General features: G+C 44.3%; 1 protein-coding gene across 1 annotated transcript in view; it reads right to left on the reverse strand.

Annotated features, from left to right (window-relative positions):
- The window catches only part of RP1 (RP1 axonemal microtubule associated), a 659,535-nt gene that overhangs the window by 372,725 nt on the left and 268,265 nt on the right, over nucleotides 1–18,545 (reverse strand). The window contains exons 24-25 of the mRNA XM_044295389.1: nucleotides 15,466–15,620; nucleotides 5,736–5,794 (exon numbers count right to left, since the gene is read on the reverse strand). Coding sequence (XP_044151324.1) covers nucleotides 5,736–5,794; nucleotides 15,466–15,620 — 214 coding nt within the window. The remainder of the gene's footprint in view (nucleotides 1–5,735; nucleotides 5,795–15,465; nucleotides 15,621–18,545) is intronic.

The raw sequence follows: 18,545 nt of genomic DNA on the forward strand, positions 1-18,545 counted from the left end.
CGGGGAAAGTGTGTGTAATGATTGATATGTGGGTACATGACCCGTGCCTTGTTTCTTTTTGATGAATCTGCTTCAAATAAACAGAATTAAAAAAAAAAAAAAAAAACAGTCTCAAGCATGGATCCGGTTTCACTTTTGACTGAACACATGCAGGGTCTTTCATTGGAGGTAGCAGATCTCCGTAAAACTGTAGATCAGTTTCAGGTGACCGGTTCAGCTTGCGTTCATGGAGTTTGTTCTGAGCCTAAGATCTCGCTTCCGGATACGTTCTCCGGGGGTAGTGAGAATTTGGTTAGTTTTAGAGAGGCTTGCAAACTCCATTTTCGCCTACTTCCCCATTCCTCTGGTGATGAGGAGCAGAGAGTGGGGATCACCCTCTTGGGCCTTTTCGCTGCCGGTGGGGGCACGGCCCCTCCGTTCAGTGGATGAATTTTTTTTAGCCCTGGGTCAGATATATTATGATCCGGATTGTATTGCTCTGGCTGAGTCTAGACTACGTCTTTTATGCGAGGGTAAACAGTCTGCAGAGATATACTGTTCAGAATTTCGGAGATGGGCAGCTTATACTGGTTGGAATGATGCTGCACTCCGAAGTCAATTTTGCCATGGTCTTTTCAGAGGGATTTAAAGATGCATTTGCCTTTCATGAGAGACCTACCTCCTTGGACACTGCCATGTCTCGGGCCGTTCGTATTGACAGGTGTCTTAGAGAGAGAGGAGAGATAACTCCTTCCTGTCATACTCAGTCCAAGGACAGTGCGGCGGTCTCATTCAGTGCGCAGGGGTCTCAGTCTCTCTCAATCCCCTCTGAGCAGGAGCCCATGCAGCTGGGTTTGCTTGCCTCTGACAATAGAAGATTCAGCTCTCAGAGGAGGGTTTGTTTCTGTTGTGGAGGTATAAATCATTTGGCAAATGTTTGTCCCTCTAGGAGATTCAGGCAGTTTTTTGAGAGTAGTAAAGAAACAAAAAGAAAAAAATCCTCTAAAAACGTTCCATCTGTTACTATATCCGTTTGCTTGTAGTTCCCATTTTGTCCTACCTGCCAGGGTGGCGCTAGAGAGCAAGAACATTTTTTGTGAGATTTTTGTAGATAGTGGAGCAGCTGTCAATCTCATTGATAATCAATTTGTTGTAACACATGGTTTCCAGGTATGCACTTTGGGAAAGGATATACCTGTTTTTGCTATTGATTCCGTTCCACTTTCTCAGAAATCGTTAAAGGGCATAGTTCACAATATCCGTTTGATTGTTGACGATGTGTCATGTTTCGTCCTAAGCGGGTTGCCTAATCCTCTAGTGTTGGGGCTACCCTGGCTCACTAAACATAACCCCACCATTGATTGGCAAGCGAGGCTAATAAATGGTTGGAGTGACTTTTGCAGAGAGAATTGCTTCACGACATCTGTTTCAGACGTTTCTACTAAGACTAACATCTTTTCTCTCTGAATTTTCGGATGTGTTTTCTGAGAGTGGTGTTCAGGAGTTGCCCCCTCACAGGGAGTACGATTGCCCTATTAATCTCATCCCAGGCGACAAGCTGCCTAAATCTCGTTTATACAATCTCTCCCAACCTGAAAGGGTCGCTATGCGTGCTTATATCTCTGAGAGTCCGAGAAAGGGACACATACGACCCTCGAAGTCACCTGTTGCTGCTGTTTTTTTCTTTGTTAAGAAAAAAGATGGTTCTTTAAGACCATGTCTGGATTTCAGGGAGCTGAACAGTATCACAATTCGTGACCCTTATCCGCTTCCTCTGATCCCGGACCTGTTTAACCAGATTGTTGGGGCTAAAGTTTTTTCCAAGTTGGATCTAAGAGGGGCATACAACCTGGTCAGGGTCAGAGAAGGAGACGAATGGAAGACGGCCTTCAATAACCCTGAGGGCCATTTTGAGAATTTGGTTATGCCTTTTGGTTTGATGAATGCTCCAGCCGTCTTTCAGCATTTTGTGAACAGCATTTTTTATCATTTAATGGGGAAATTTGTATTAGTGTATCTAGATGACATTTAGATTTTTTCTCCTGATTTCAAAACTCATAAGGACCACCTACGTCAGGTCTTGCTCATTCTGCGGGAGAATAAATTGTACGCTAAACTGAAAAAATGTGTGTTTGAGTTTCCAGAAATTCAATTTCTGGGGTTTCTTCTCTCCGTTTCTGGTTTTCGCATGGACCCCGAGAAGGTCCGTGCTGTGCTTGAGTGGGAGCTTCCTGAGAATCTGAAGGCGCTGATGCGTTTTTTGGGTTTTGCCAATAATTACAGGAAGTTTATTTTGAATTATTCCTCTGTTGTTAAACCACTCACTGATATGACTAGAAAGGGGTAGATTTTTCCTCCTGGTCGGTAGAGGCGCGTAAGGCCTTTTCTAGTATCAAGGAGAGTTTTGCTTCCGCTCCCATCTTGGTACAACCTGATATCTCTCTGCCCTTCATAGTTGAGGTGGACGCTTCTGAGGTGGGTGTGGGTGCGGTCTTGTCTCAGGGTCCCTCTCCTGCCAAATGGCGACCGTGTGCCTTTTTCTCGAAGAAACTCTGCTCCGCAGAGAGAAATTACGATGTGGGAGATAGGGAGTTGTTGGCCATCAAGTTTGCTTTTGAGGAATGGCACCATTGGCTAGAGGGAGCCAGACACCCTATTACCGTGTTTACCAACCATAAGAATCTGGCCTACTTGGAGTCAGCCAAGCGTCTGAACCCGAAACAGGCCAGATGGTCTTTGTTCTTTTCAAGGTTTAATTTTGTTGTCACGTTCCGCCCTGGGGTTAAGAATGTGAAGGCGGATGCCCTGTCACGTTGTTTTCCGGGAGGTGGGAATTTTGAAGACCCGGGTCCCATTTTGGTTGAAGGTGTGGTGGTCTCTGCTCTTTATCCTGAATTGGAGGCAGAGGTTCAGGCAGCCCAAGCAGAGGCTCCTGATCTTTGTCCTCCTGGGAGGTTGTTTGTGCCTCTCGCTTTAAGACACAAGGTTTTTAAGGAGCACCACAATACTGTCCTTGCTGGGCACCCGGGGGGTAGAGCCACAGTGGATCTCATCGCTCGGAGATTCTGGTGGCCGGCGCTTCGTAAGTCGGTTGAGGGTTTTGTGGCTGCCTGCGAGACCTGCGCTCGTGCCAAAGTCCCTCATTCAGGGCCATCAGGTCCTCTGCTTCCGTTACCCATTCCTTCCCGTCCTTGAACACATCTGTCCATGGACTTCATTACGGACCTGCCTCGTTCCTCGGGGAAGACTGTGATTTTGGTGGTGGTGGACCGTTTTAGCAAAATGGTGAATTTCATTCCTTTTCCTGGCTTGCCCAATGCTAAGACGCTGGCGCAGGCATTTATTGATCACATTGTCAAATTGCATGGTATTCCTTCAGATATAGTCTCTGATAGGGGCACGCAGTTTGTTTCCAGATTCTGGAAGGCTTTCTGTTCTCGCTTGGGGGTTCAGTTGTCTTTCTCTTCTGCTTTCCCCCGCAGACGAATGGCCAGACGGAGCGTGTCAATCAGAATCTGGAGACATATCTGCGCTGTTTTGTGGCGGAGAATCAGGAGGATTGGTGTTCTTTTTTGTCCCTTGCTGAGTTTGCTTTAAATAACCGTCGTCAGGAGTCCTCTGATAAGTCACAATTTTTTGGTGCATATGCTTTTCATCCGCAGTTTGGGACATTCTCTGGAGAGGGGTCTTCTGGTTTACCTGATGAGGACAGATTCTCCTCGTCTTTGTCATCTATTTGGCAAAAGATTCAGGATAATCTAAAGAGCATGAGTGAGAGATATAAGCGTGTGGCGGATAAGAGACGTGTGCCTGGTCCGGACCTGAATGTTGATGATCTAGTGTGGTTGTCTACTAAGAATATCAAATTGAAGGTTCCCTCCTGGAAGTTGGGTCCTAAGTTTATTGGGCCTTACAAAATCTTGTCCGTCATCAATCCTGTTGCCTAACGTCTTGATCTTCCTCAGACTTGGAAGATCCATAATGTTTTTCATAAGTCCTTATCAAAACCTTATGTCCAACCCATTGTACTCTCGTCTTTGCCTCCTCTTCCGATTGTGGTTGATGGTAATCTTGAATTTCAGGTCTCTAGGATTGTGGATTCTCGTGTTGTCCGCGGTTCTCTCCAGTACCTCATTCATTGGGAGGGTTATGGTCCTGAGGAGAGGATGTGGGTCCCAGTGGCGGACATTAAGGCCACTCGTCTCATCAGGGCTTTCCATAAGTCCCATCCTGAGAAGGTGGGCTCTGAGTGTCCGGAGTCCACTCGTAGAAGGAGGGGTACTGTCACCACCAGACATCTGAGAAGCTCTGGCAGACCTCCTGCTTGAGGTTCTTTTGTTTTGCTTTCGTTTTGTCATCTCGTTAGCCTCTCTCAGCTGTCATGTAGTTGCACTGATTGCATCCCTTTAAATCCCTTCCCATACTGCATCACTTTGCGGTTTATACAACTTCCTTCAGTGTGTACATGCTGGATGCTACAACTGATCCTTCTACAGATAAGTCTGTTCATTGATTTGTGTTTTCCTGTTTGCTTGATCCTAGGTGACCCTAACTCCCTCCGTATTAAGTGTAGGGAGCCGGTGGTCGTGTCCCCTCGCTATTATAGGGTGTTCAGGTGTCATACAGTCGAGGCACGAGGGCATGCAATTTTCTATCATAGAGATCTTTGCATGGGCTGAGAAGACAGGGAGAGTTTCAGGGCTTAAATAGGGGTCACCCTTTTGTTCCTTAGTTTCGGATCAAGCCAGTCGGATCCTTATTTGTAACTTCTTGTTTTCTGTTACACCATCCGTGACAGCTGGACTTTCTTGGACGCCCTGAAGCCTTCTTAACAAGAATCGAACCTCTTTCCTTGAAGTTCTTGATGATCCTATAAATTGTTGATTGAGGTGCAATCTTAGTAGCCACATTATCCTTGCCTGTGAAGCCATTTTTATGCAACGCAATGATGGCTGCATGCGTTTCTTTGCAGGTCACCATGGTTAACAATGGAAGAACAATGATTTCAAGCATCAACCTCCTTTTAACAGGTCAAGTCTGCCATTTTAACCCAAACAGCCTGACATAATGATCTCCAGCCTTGTGCTCGTCAACATTCTCACCTGAGTTAGCAAGACAATTACTGAAATGATCTCAGCAGGTCCTTTAATGACAGCAATGAAATGCAGTGGAAAGCTTTTTTTGGGATTAAGTTAATTTTCATGGCAAAGAAAGACTATGCAATTCATCTGATCACTCTTCATAACATTCTGGAGTATATGCAAATTGCTATTATAAAAACTTAAGCAGCAACTTTTCCAATTTCCAATATTTATGTATTTCTCAAAACTTTTGGCCACGGCTGTACATGCAGCCCACAGAAGCCTATGGAAACACAAGGGGCAGAAGGAAGAGGAGGGAGAAGCTGGACGGAGACAGAGCAAAGACACAGAGATGATTCTTCTGCTGATTATAGGAAGTATTCTATCTCACACTAGTGCTGGATTCACAACTACACTGCAGTACTGATGCAGTTTCTGAGGTTGTGCTACAGAGAAATAGGGAAACATGGGAGACATTACAGCAGCTAGTCTGCACCCATTAGCTCAGGTAAAACTAACAATGAGAGATGGCAGTGGAGGGGGAGAGATTGGAAATGAAAGCAGAATACAAGTCATGTAATGGTCTATTATAGAGCTATTCCTCATGTAAACACATGTGACCGCTTATTTTTCGAAAAGTCAGCTGAAACAACAGGAACTGTAAATCATTTGTACCTTGCTTTAGCAATTCAATTTCTGAATGAAGAGATCCTTGAGACATATATGGAAGCCACCTATAAAATGTGTAAAAAAAATTATAAGAGAGGAGTAACTTGAAGATCCTGGTCCCTAATGCAAAATCTTGATCAGGGACCCCCACCTACCATGTGCTTTCTATAATACTCGTGTTTTCATATGTAGCAGAGGGTTCCTGGACCCAGTAAGGATGCTACCTTTAAAACATCTATAATTATGCCCCGGACGATAACATAGATTTTGCATATGGTAACAAGACTCAGAAAAGTGTGTAACGCAATAATTGGGATACATAGTAAAATCATACTTATGTTCAGAAATTTTTACTAGTTTACATTTTTTTCAGTTTTTATCTTCCATTTTCTATGCTTCTCTATGAGAAATTAAATGTGTAAAGACTCATGTACAGGCTATTTGTTAGCACACAGAATGCCTATAGTTTCTTAAATGGAGCCATGGGACCTCTATGTGCACCATATGTTGGAGATATTACAGAGAACAGCTCCATATTAGGGCATCCCATGGAAAATGCCATAATGGTGTTGTATGAAATCGGAGGCATATGAATGTACCCAAAAACATTTAAAAGGGTGCTGTATTATGGCTATGTATGAATGTTACAGCAACACCGTTGCGAGGCTGACATCTTATTAGTTGACAAATCGCAATAGCATGACATCATCATGGCTTTAAAACAGTACCCCTACTGCAGGTAATTGCATATCTTTTCAGTTTAGCAGATTTACTGATGTTGCCTTAGTTCTGTTTGTTCTCCTATCTTTTTTTTTTATATTGCATTCTGCTTTTGCTTGCTGTTTCTTCATCCAATCTGCTCCAACATTCTTAATGTTTGTCTGCAGATCTAGTTCAACTGATTGTTAAAATGTTACTGACCTGGCTTTCCCTACCATGTTCTTCTCAGCCACCTCCTTCTAGAAGCTGGCTCAGGGTAGTGACCAAGAAATTCCCTTGCAGTAGAGTTTAAATCTCCTGCTGAGTCAGCCAATCTCATTTTGGCACTAGTTTTGCGTGGGATGCTCGTCATCAGCATGCCTCTGACTCTAGGCACTCTAGTAGCACGTGCACAAGGCAGCGTTGTTGATGTGGATTTTTCACATGTTTTTTGTGCAGATTTCACTGAGTTTCTGCACTGAAACGACACCAAAATCTGCATGTGGTACATGTGGTACATGGATTTGCCCCAGATTTGCATTACAAAGGGTGAAATCTGCACTGAAAATCCACACAAGTAATTTCAAAATCCACACTGCAGGTCAATTTTACGCACAGAAAATATGTACCTTGTAGATGAAATTTTGAAAATCTTATCTACTTAAAGAGTTTCTGCAGTTTGTTTAAAGCTTGTTTAAACTGATGATCTATCCTCTGGATAGATCATCAGCTTATGATCGGCGGGACCCCTGCCGATCAGCTTTTTGAGAAGGCAGCGGCTATCCAGGAACGCCGTGGCTTTCTCACTTTTTACCGCGGGCCCAGTGACGTCACGACTAGTATCAACTGGCCTGCGCGAGGCTAAGCTCCATTCCAGTGAACGGAGCTTAGCCTCGCCCAGACCAGTTGATACTAGTTGTGACTTCACTGGGCCTGCTGTAAATAGCGAGAAGGCCGCGGCACTACTGCCAGTGCCGCTGCCTTCTCAAACAGCTGATTAGCAGGGGTCCCGGGTGTCAGACCCCCACCGATCAGATGCTGATGATATATTCAGAGGATAGATCATCAGTTTAAACAAACTGCAGAACCCCTTTAACTGTTACTGTACTACATCGCAGCTTTTCCACATGCAAATCTGTGCAACAAATCTGTGTGTAATACATACTGGGTGCATGTAGTCCTCAGCCACTCCTGGTTTTCTGTTCTGTGCTATCATGTCCAATAGTGAACGTCTGCTTTTAGGTAAACCTTCCCAGTACTATAACATATCACACCAATGTGTGTGAAGAACAGCTGAGTGATTCTAACAATTAGGTAAAAAAAATTGATTTGCGTCCGCATCAATTCTACCCAATTGAAAGCAGCTCTGGGGTCTCCTGGTACTCATATTTTAATCTTGTCTCTTTTTTATTTTTTTTCTCTCTCTCCACCTTTCCCCCTTTAAGCTCTTTAATGCAAGGATAGCAATAGTAACTAATGTCAGAGTGACACTGACATCTATAGCTATTCAAAAATCTCGCAACTAAAATGTAATATTGATAAGTGCAAGATAATGCACCTGGGACGTAAAAAACCAAGAGCAGAATATAAAACTAGTGATACAGTCCTAACCTCAGTATCTGAGGAAAGGGATTTAGGGGTCATTATTTCAGAAGACTTAAAGGTAGGCAGACAATGTCATAGAGCAGCAGGAAATGCTAGCAGAATGCTTGGGTATAAGGGAGAGGAATTACCAGTAGAAAGAGGGAGGTGCTCATGCCGCTCTACATAGCACTAGTGAGACCTCATTTGGAGTATTGTGCTCAGTACTGGAGACCATATGTCCAGAAGGATATTGATACTTTGGAGAGAGTTCAGAGAAGAGCTACTAAACTGGTACATGGATTGCAGGTTAAAACTTACCAGGAAAGATTAAAGGACCTTAACATGTATAGCTTGGAAGAAAGACGAGACAGAGGGGATATGATAGAAACTTTTAAATACATAAAGGGAATCAACAAGGTAAAAGAGGAGAGAATATTTAAAAGAAGAAAAACTGCTACAAGAGGACATCATTTTAAATTAGAGGGGCAAAGGTTTAAAAGTATTATCAGGCAGTATTACTTTACTGAGAGAGTAGTGAATGCATGGAATAGCCTTCCTGCAGATGTGGTAGCTGCAAATACAGTGGAGGAGTTTAAGCATGCATGGGATAGGCATAAGGCCATCCTTCATATAAGATAGGGCCAGGGGCTATCCATAGTATTTAGTATATTGGGCAGACCAGATGGGCCAAATGGTTCTTATCTGCCGACACATTCTATGTTTCTATGTTTCTATTCTTAAATGCATGGCTTATGGTGTCAGTAGACTGTCTAAAAACCACACTGCACACATTTAATTTATGCTTTTTAAAATGAAAAATGTTACTAAATTTGTCCCTTATTGTGGGGTACATGGTGTTTAAACGAAAGTGGTATTATCAGAAAAAAAAAACACTATCTTGTTCTGAACAATCGGTCCAAAAATTACGTGTTAATGGGTGTAGATGTCTTCTCATATTTATATAGATGAATGGTTATGTAGGAAGAAACAGTGGCTTAACTGGGGCAGATGCTTTCCTATATTTATTTGCACATGGTAGTGTCAGAAGAAACACAGCCTTTTTCTGAACAAGAGTCCAAAGATGCCTGCCCGTGTTAATACACACTGTAGTATAGAAAGAAGCAGTCGCTTGTTTTGAATAAGTGTCCAATAATTCTCCCTTTTTTGGCAACAGTAACATGTGGCCACAGAATGCGACAGTAATAGTATGGTAATAATAACGGTAGCAGTAGCAGCACAGCATGCAACCTAACTGACAAGACAGTAAATGTGTGGATGTGTATGGGTAGTAGCCATGGCAAGCCAGTAAATGTGCCGATGTGTAGGGGTATTGGTAATAGCAAGAGGGGGAGCAGCAATACAATATGGAACAGGATGGTAGGCAGGCAGACAGCGGCAGTGGCATGGTTCGTAGGTGAACTACTCACTGGCCTTAGCTGGAGGTGTGTGAAATTCCTCATGTGATGTTTTCTGTACTTGTGGAGGACAAGCTTGTCCATTTGGATGTAAAGAAGTCACCTGGCACAATTGAAAACCCATGCTGAGCTGACACTTGAGGCTGCACAAGATAGTACAATGAAAGCAAACTCGGCCAGTTCTGGCCAGTGCTCCAATCTGCCTGCCCAAAAGTCTGTGGGGTCAGGGAGCAGGGAATGTGCCAGAGAAAGGCCACAATCAAGAAAGGACTGAACCAGTCTAGATATAACTACAGTACAGACCAAAAGTTTGGACACACCTTCTCATTCAAAGAGTTTTCTTTATTTTCATGACTATGAAAATTGTAGATTCACACTGAAGGCATCAAAACTTTGAATTAACACATGTGGAATTATATACATAACAAAAATGTGTGAAACAACTGAAAATATGTCATATTCTAGGTTCTTCAAAGTAGCCACCTTTTGCTTTGATTACTGCTTTGCACACTCTTGACATTCTCTTGATGAGCTTCAAGAGGTAGTCACCTGAAATGGTTTTCACTTCACAGGTGTGCCCTGTCAGGTTGCGTTGTGGAGAAGTCAGGTGGATACACAGCTGATAGTCCTACTGAATAGACTGTTAGAATTTGTATTATAGCAAGAAAAAAGCAGCTAAGTAAAGAAAAACGAGTGGTCATCATTACTTTAAGTAATGAAGGTTAGTCAGTCCGGAAAATTGGGAAAACTTTGAAAGTGTCCCCAAGTGCAGTCACAAAAACCATCAAGCGCTACAAAGAAACTGGCTCACATGCAGACCGCCCCAGAAAAGGAAGACCAAGAGTCACATCTGCTGCGGAGGATAAGTTCATCCGAGTCACCAGCCTCAGAAATCGCAGGTTTACAGCAGCTCAGATTAGAGACCAGGTCAATGCCACACAGAGTTCTAGCAGCAGACACATCTCTAGAACAACTGTTAAGAGGAGACTGTGTAAATCAGGCCTTCATGGTTGAATATCTGCTAGGAAACCACTGCTAAGGACAGGCAACAAGCAGAAGAGACTTGTTTGGGCTAAAGAACACAAGGAATGGACATTAGACCAGTGGAAATCTGTGCTTTGGTCTGATGAGTCCAAATTTGAGATCATTGGTTTCAACCACCGTGTCTTTGTGTGACACAGAAAAGGTGAACGGATGGACTCTACATGCCTGGTTCCCACCGTGAAGCATAGAGGAGGAGGTGTGATGGTGTGGGGGTGCTTTGCTGGTGACACTGTTGGGGATTTATTCAAAATTGAAGGCATACTGAACCAGCATGGCTACCACAGCATCTTGCAGCGGCATGCTATTCCATCCGGTTTGCGTTTAGTTGGACCATCATTTATTTTTCAACAGGACAATGACCCCAAACACACCTCCAGGCTGTGTAAGGGCTATTTGACCATGAAGGAGAGTGATGGGGTGCTGCGGCAGACGACCTGGCCTCCACAGTCACCGGACCTGAACCCAATCGAGATGGTTTTGGGTGAGCTGGACTGCAGAGTGAAGGCAAAAGGGCCAACAAGTGCTAAGCATCTCTGGGAACTCCTTCAAGACTGTTGGAAGACCATTTCAGGTGACTACCTCTTGAAGCTCATCAAGAGAATGCCAAGAGTGTGCAAAGCAGTAATCAAAGCAAAAGGTGGCTAGAATATGACATATTTTCAGTTGTTTCAACTTTTTTGTTATGTATATAATTCCACATGTGTTAATTCAGTGTTTCCCAACCAGTGTGCCTCCAGCTGTTGCAAAGCTACAACTCCCAGCATGCCCGCACAGCCAAAGGCTGTCCAGGCATGCTGGGAGTTGTAGTTTTGCAACAGCTGGAGGCACACTGGTTGGGAAACACTGTGTTGATTCATAGTTTTCATGCCTTCAGTGTGAATCTACAATTTTCATAGTCATGAAAATAAAGAAAACTCTTTGAATGAGAAGGTGTGTCTAAACTTTTGGTCTGTACTGTATATCTGTTTGCTGATTTCCATCAGTCTGGCGCATTACATAAAAAACATTGCTCCATAATATTCATCAGACAAAATTGGCTGCTGCTGGGGCTTCTGCTACTTGTGGTAGACGTGTGGGCAGAAGGCTTCTTGCTCACCAAAAGCTGCGGCAAGCTGTTTACACAGTGTATCCTGGTAATACAGAAATTTTTCCTCCCTTTCTGCAACAGGACCAATTCCCCCAGTTTACTTTGATAGCAAGGGTTTAAAACCATGGCTATTCAGTAGTCATCAGTTTGCCTTCTCAGCATGTAAGCAAGCAAGTATGTGGCTTGCCATGCTCAACAGCGTGCCTGAGGAACTAGTTCTTTCCAGATTCGCCCCCACTGCAATGATTGGTCACCATGGCCAGTGTCATCATCAGCCTCAGGGTGTGTTCTCCTGAATATAGATGCCTAATGGCATAGGCAGGTTTAGAGTAGGGCCTGCCTGACTGAGACCACCTTGGCATGGGTAGGCAGGCACAGATGTGTTTTGATCAAAATATATTGGCTGAGAGTCTCAGATTTTATCATACAAGAATGAGGACTTAGTCCATATATTCTGTAATGTTTACATCTGTTGTGTTAGTGCATTATTTTCCATGATTTTTCCTTAAAAATGTTGCCGTGTACATCTACATATTTATTTAGTTACAATTGTGCAGGATCTTTTGTATATTTTTCTCTGACTTTTCATCCCCTTGCACCACCAATCTCTCCTGCTCCTCCTTCTCTTCCATTGGTAGCTCCTCACTTTGTCCCAAGTGGGTTACCAATAGCAACAGGGAGACTTTGTCCCAAGTGGGTTACCAATAGCAACAGGGAGGCCATTGAGATGTGGCAGCTCTTCTACCTCCGCTATCCATTGTTGAATCAGTGTGAGCATGTACTCTAAAATAAATATTAGAGGGTTGATATAGTAGATGCTGCAGTTCCTACTGACATATCTGGTGGCCTCTTCAAAGGACCTGAGTATGCAACACATGTCCTTAACGAGATGCCACTGCCTGAGCACAAAATAACACATGCATGATATATTCATTTGCTTATTTACACTGCTCATACAGGCGCTCCAGCATATTCAGTACATGATGGAAATCCAGCAAGTTGGTACGTGTGGATCAAGGGGTGCAAATGCAATGGCAGACCATACTGTCACTGCAGGTCTAGGAGGGCATTCTCGTATGCAGACACACTCCTGGACATGGCCAGCACCTTCTGCAAGCCACAATACTTCTTCAAAAAGCGTTGCACCACATTATCACATGCAACATGCAGGGAGCATATCTAATTTCTCCCAAATGCAGCACAGCCACGATGTTCCTGCCATTATTGCTGAAAACCTTGCCAGTTGTAGTTGGTAGGGAGACAGCTGCTTGATGCATTTTAGCAACTGACCCGCTGTGTGGCTTCTCTTGCCCATGCTCATTAGTTCTAATCCAGCATGGCAATGCTTCAGTTTACACATATGATAGGAGGTAGGAGGAGTGGAAGCAAAGCCTGTTCTGTTTCTGTTAGGAATGAGAGGATATCTATTAGGAAGGACGTGGAGGAGGTGGGTAAACGCCTGGTAAGGGAGCCAGACAGACAGAAACGCGGGGGTGCCAATAGGTCCTGGCATTGTTGCTGTGCTGCTTTTGAAGACATGTACTATCCCTGCTCATAGCAGCTGCTCCAGGTGCCGTCGATGGCGTGCACCTTACCACACAGAGATAATTGCACAGAGTGGCACATGTTCTCCATTGTGTGAGAGTACAAGACAAGGGTGGCTTTTTTGGAGAAATAATGGCAGCTAGGTATCTTTTTATCAGGTGGAGGTTCAGCTTGCTAATCATCGGATTTCTAGGTGCATATATAGTTGTTTTCTGGCCACACATTCTGTTATCGATGACAGTCAACAGAGTGGTGGAGGAGGAGTTTGAGTGGGAGAAGCAGTAACTGGTTATGACAATGACACTGCACTGCTTGTGGATGGGGTCTAGCTGCCACAACGAAGACCTGGAGAAGGGGGACAGTCTTGCTCCAATTTATAGAAAGTTCTATTTTCCCACTGGATTTGGCTTAGGCAGGGTGCTGAATCTCCTTAAAAAGACCAGTCATGTGTGGAGACTTACTGGAAGTACTCCATGGTATGGAGACTTAATGGCAATGCTCCATGGGAAACGAATATGCAAAGAGGTATCTCCCAAAAAAGGGAACCATTTTGCCAATTCCACATCTTTACATACCAACTGGATCTGGTAATGCCATGTCATCTGCTGCAATAGAGCTGTGGTGCCTATGTTTGTGTTTGAAGGCCCACTGCTTATTTTCCTCATGAAGATCTTGCACACTACCATACTTAGATACTTGCACAGAGCTACCCGCAGCTGAGCTTGGCTTAGGGGTGAGGCAGTTAAGACAAAGATAATACAAGTGAAAGGCTTCACTGGGGCCACAAGAAGAAGGAGCAGAAGAAATGCGCTGTATCTAGATAAAAAGCATGGTGTTAGAGGTGACATCAAAATGATCCTGCTGTGACTGAGAGGATGAGTGAGCCATCCTCTCCACAATGTTATCCTCTTTGTCTTCAATAATCTGTCATCTACTGGAAGAGAGGGAGAACTGTGGCCCGCTACCCCTGCTACTGACCGGATGGATGGTGCCTACTGTGCTGCTACTGCTATTTGCACAACTACAGCTACCCACATTTTCACTCACTGATGACGAGGCACGGATGTTCCGTTTTCCTCTCTGTCGGTCAGGACAGATGGCATTAAAGGCTATGAACACCTTTGGGGAAAATTTCTTATGATTGCAGTTTTTGTTCTACAGGCTTAGGTGTCAGTCTATCTGCAGAGTATCTTGCTTGCAATTTCACACTGAACCCATCTGGTTGCCGCTCTGATGGCTCAGTCTGTAGCCCTTATCTCCTGACAGCTCGTAACCACTGATTACTGCTAAATTCCTATCAAACTGATAAGAATATGGCTTAAATGAGTGTTTATGAGCTGTCAGGAGTTCAGAGATAAAGGCTAAACATCAAGCTGTCAGCGTAGCAACCAGAAGGATTATGTGTGAAACTGAAAGCAAACTGCTCCGCAGATAGATTAAAACTTAAAGAGAACCTTTCACCTCTCCTGACATGCCTGTTTAGTAGCTTAATGCATTCTCCATGTAATAACAATTCTGGAGCATCTATTTTTATGGATCTGTGTTGTGTTATTCCTTTATTATTTCTACTAGAAGTTATGAATGAATTGCTAGCAGCCTGCAGTAAGGGTACAGAGGGGAGGTAACAAGTTGGGGAGTGTACCTGCCCAGACTCACTCTATCCAATCAATGCTGCCATTTTCAGTATGTGCACGTACACCCCCCCAACTTGTTACCTCCCCTCTGTACCCTTACTGCAGACTGCTAGCAATTCATTCATAACTTCTAGTAGAAATAATAAAGGAATGGTGAAACATAGAGACATAAGAATAGATGCTCCAGAATTGTTATTACACGGGGAACGCATGAAGCTATTAAAACAGGCATGTCAGGAGCAGTGACAGGTCCTCTTAAATCCTGTAGAACAAAAACTGTTGAAAGTTTTAAAGAAAGATCAACTGAAACAATGTTTTAGCTCAAAATTAGTCAAATGCAAACATAAAAATTGCCCTTGAAGGCGTTCATGGCCTTTAACTTTCAATTTGCATTTTCCACTAGTATACATCCACAATGCCTCATAGTGGATGTTTATTTAATATGTATTACATTGTGGGCCTTAGAAGAGTTAATACAGAAATTTTTTGTTTTACTCTTAGACTTAAAAATAAATGTGTTGAAAGAATAAATGCCCATGTGACAGGCAGTAAGATCTTAGGGAAATGAAAGTGCAAATATTACTGAAAGCCCATATTGTGGCACACAGGCTCTGAAAGCTCCTATTCCATAAAACTGACATCAAACATATAAGTATCCTTGAGGGGATACAGATATACAGCATTTAAAAATGCACGAAGTAGAATAGTGATGGTATGAATAATGTTACCTTTCACAATTGAAGATATATTCTGAGAGTTCGCCCTGCTCCCTGATGATTACTTTCTCACAATACCAGTACTGTGACTTGTGATTGGCCTCGCAGCCTAGGAGCACGCTCTGTAGCTTCCCAAGTGACACAGCTTCAATTTCAAACACGTCAACCTAAGGAACAAGAGCAAAGTCAAATGTAAGGAACCACTGCATAATACATCCACTGCTCATTTTCTTGTACTACTATCGCCAGCTGTATTATACTGCTTTGTCGTTCTATGAGATAATCGATTTCTCTACATGTCTGTTTGTGAAAAGAGAAATATCAACCTCAGATTTCATTTCTTTTATGTAAGATCACTAAATTATTGGGCTTGCTTCCTATTCATATGGCTTGCTAAGTCATTTTTAACTATCTCCTGCCTGGAGTTCACCAGTTTAAAGAGGTTTTCAAGTCTCTTGATATTGATGACCTTTCCTGAGGATAGGGTCATCAATATCAAATCAGTGGGGGTCCATCACCTGGCACCCCCACAGATCAGCTAGCAGCCGCTGCCAGCAGAAACAAAGCAGTAGAGAGATGGAAGCAGAAGGTTCCATCCGCTGAGTGGTGGTCATGCCAGTGTACTGCATCTCAACTCCCATTCAAGCTCATTAACCCTCTTTCCACTTCTGACTGCCATTTCCATTAGAATAGGTGTATTTAGATATTCTGTCACCCAGGGCAAAGAATAGGGTCATTACACCAGAGCCCTCTATCTAACCTGACCAAGGCTGATTGGCTTTTTGCCAACTCACTTCAACCAGCCCCAGTGTTGCCAACCAGAATTTTTTTTTTTCTGGACAACTTATCCCAAAATCACAGGCAGCCCAAATAAATTATGGGCAAATTGGAAAACCTTAATGAATGATAAAGATTATAATTAATACAGCTCAATATACTGATAAGAACTCATTACTCTCATTTACTGTGGGCAGTTAAATGAAGATAATTACCACCGAAATAATCTAGTCAAGTACCACCAGCCGCAAAAAAATCATGGACATGGAGAAAAGTTGCCAATTTTTACGGACTGTTTAGAACTTTCTGGATGGTTGGCAACCCTGCCCAGCAAGTGTGGTACATGGACTGCCAACCATTATTCAGCTATGCCCATGTCATTAGCATAATGGGCGTATAAAACTTCACTCGCATAGTAAAAGGAATGGGGTCTGTTTGGTGGGTTGAGTCGAACCAACCAGGGCCGGTGCTACCATAAGGCAGACCAAGCGGCTGCCTTAGGGCGCACCCTGGGGGAGGGCGGAAAAATGTGACATGGAGGGCGGAAAAATGTGACATGGAGGGCGGAAAAATGTGACATGGAGGGGGAGAAATGTGACATGGAGGGCTGATGTGACATGGAGGGGGAGAAATGTGACATGGGGGCATGATGGCTGACATGGGGGCATGATCTGAGGTCTGATTAACATTGGGGGGCTGATGCCTGGTCTGACCTGAGGTGGGCGCCCCCCCCCTTGCAGGTGAGCTGCGAGGGGGGGGGGGGCGCCAAAATCTAGCTTCGCTTGTGTTGGCAAAAATCCTTGCACCGGCCCTGGAACCAACTAGCATCTATTTGTGAGGACATCATACCGATGCCTACTGTAAATAGCAATTGTAATGTCTCCAGTTAGGGAATGGACACTTTCTGGCAACACAGTGGGCATGCCCACATCTTCCTTGATATAACAGCGGCTGCTGTATGCCACTGTACCTCCACCTATCGCCACGATTCCAGGCGCCGCGCCCAGCAGTGACCTGTGGCTGGTGCTTCCCATTTCACCGCTGCCGTCCTGGGCTCTGCTCTGTTTCTACTATTTCTTCTGAGGATTCCGCTCCACAGCTTCCACTCAGCCGTGGTCACAGCCTGTGTTCGGCTGGTTTCATGTTACACTACTCTAAGGGCGGAGCGCATCACTCCTTGGGCTCTGTGGGGTTAGGTCAGGTGACCTCGCTGACCAACCCTGGCTCTCCTGCAGGTACTAAAGTGGCTCAGCCCTCTTCCCAAATGCCTCAGTGTCAAGGTCCTTGCGTTTGTTAGTTCCTGATACTCAAGTGTGCTCCTGATCTATACTTCGTTCCTGGATTCTGCTTATCGTCTGATCCCTGCCTGCTTGCTTTGACTCTCCTGTTGCCGACCCTGGATTGTGTGATCTGTACCTTTGCGCCTGCCCTGACCTATTTCCTGTCTGACCACGTCTCTGCCTCGTCTCTGGTCCTGCACCATTGCTCCTGGTTACGTCTCTGCTCGCCTGACTACGCTTATACTTCAGGTACCTACTCAGGTATCTCCTGGTCCACTCGGAACAGCTGTCACTGACTCAAGGATTGCTCTGGAGTAGCCCCTGGCAACTACTCTAACGGCTCAAATCTATCCTCACCATCTGACACGCCCCTCCAGAGTATAGTCAGTCAGTGGCACAGTTGGTTCACACCCTCTGATCCATGACATTTGTTAGAAGAGTGCAGACTGTTTTGCAACTAGACTGTCCCTATTCTTAGAGTATTGACTCCAGTAAATGGCAACATGCAGTCAACATGATCTGTACCTTTGCGCCTGCCCTGACCTATTTCCTGTCTGACCACGTCTCTGCCTCGTCTCTGGTCCTGCACCATTGCTCCTGGTTACGTCTCTGCTCACCTGACTACGCTTATACTTCAGGTACCTACTCAGGTATCTCCTGGTCCACTCGGAACAGCTGTCACTGACTCAAGGATTGCTCTGGAGTAGCCCCTGGCAACTACTCTAACGGCTCAAGTCTATCCTCACCAACTGAGCCTCTAGTGAAAGCCAGGTAGTTGCTTAGACACGCCCCTCCAGAGTATAGTCAGTCAGTGGCACAGTTGGTTCACACCCTCTGATCCATGACATTTGTTAGAAGAGTGCAGACTGTTTTACAACTAGACTGTCCCTATTCTTAGAGTATTGACTCCAGTAAATGGCAACATGCAGTCACAAACATATTTTTCAGTTTTCCTGGACTTAGGATAGATCATCAATATCAGATTGGTGTGGGTCAAACAACCGGCGACTCCACAATTATCTTTTTTGGGCAACT

The sequence above is a fragment of the Bufo gargarizans genome, chromosome 5, assembly GCF_014858855.1.
Source record: "Bufo gargarizans isolate SCDJY-AF-19 chromosome 5, ASM1485885v1, whole genome shotgun sequence".
Lineage (NCBI taxonomy): Eukaryota > Metazoa > Chordata > Amphibia > Anura > Bufonidae > Bufo > Bufo gargarizans.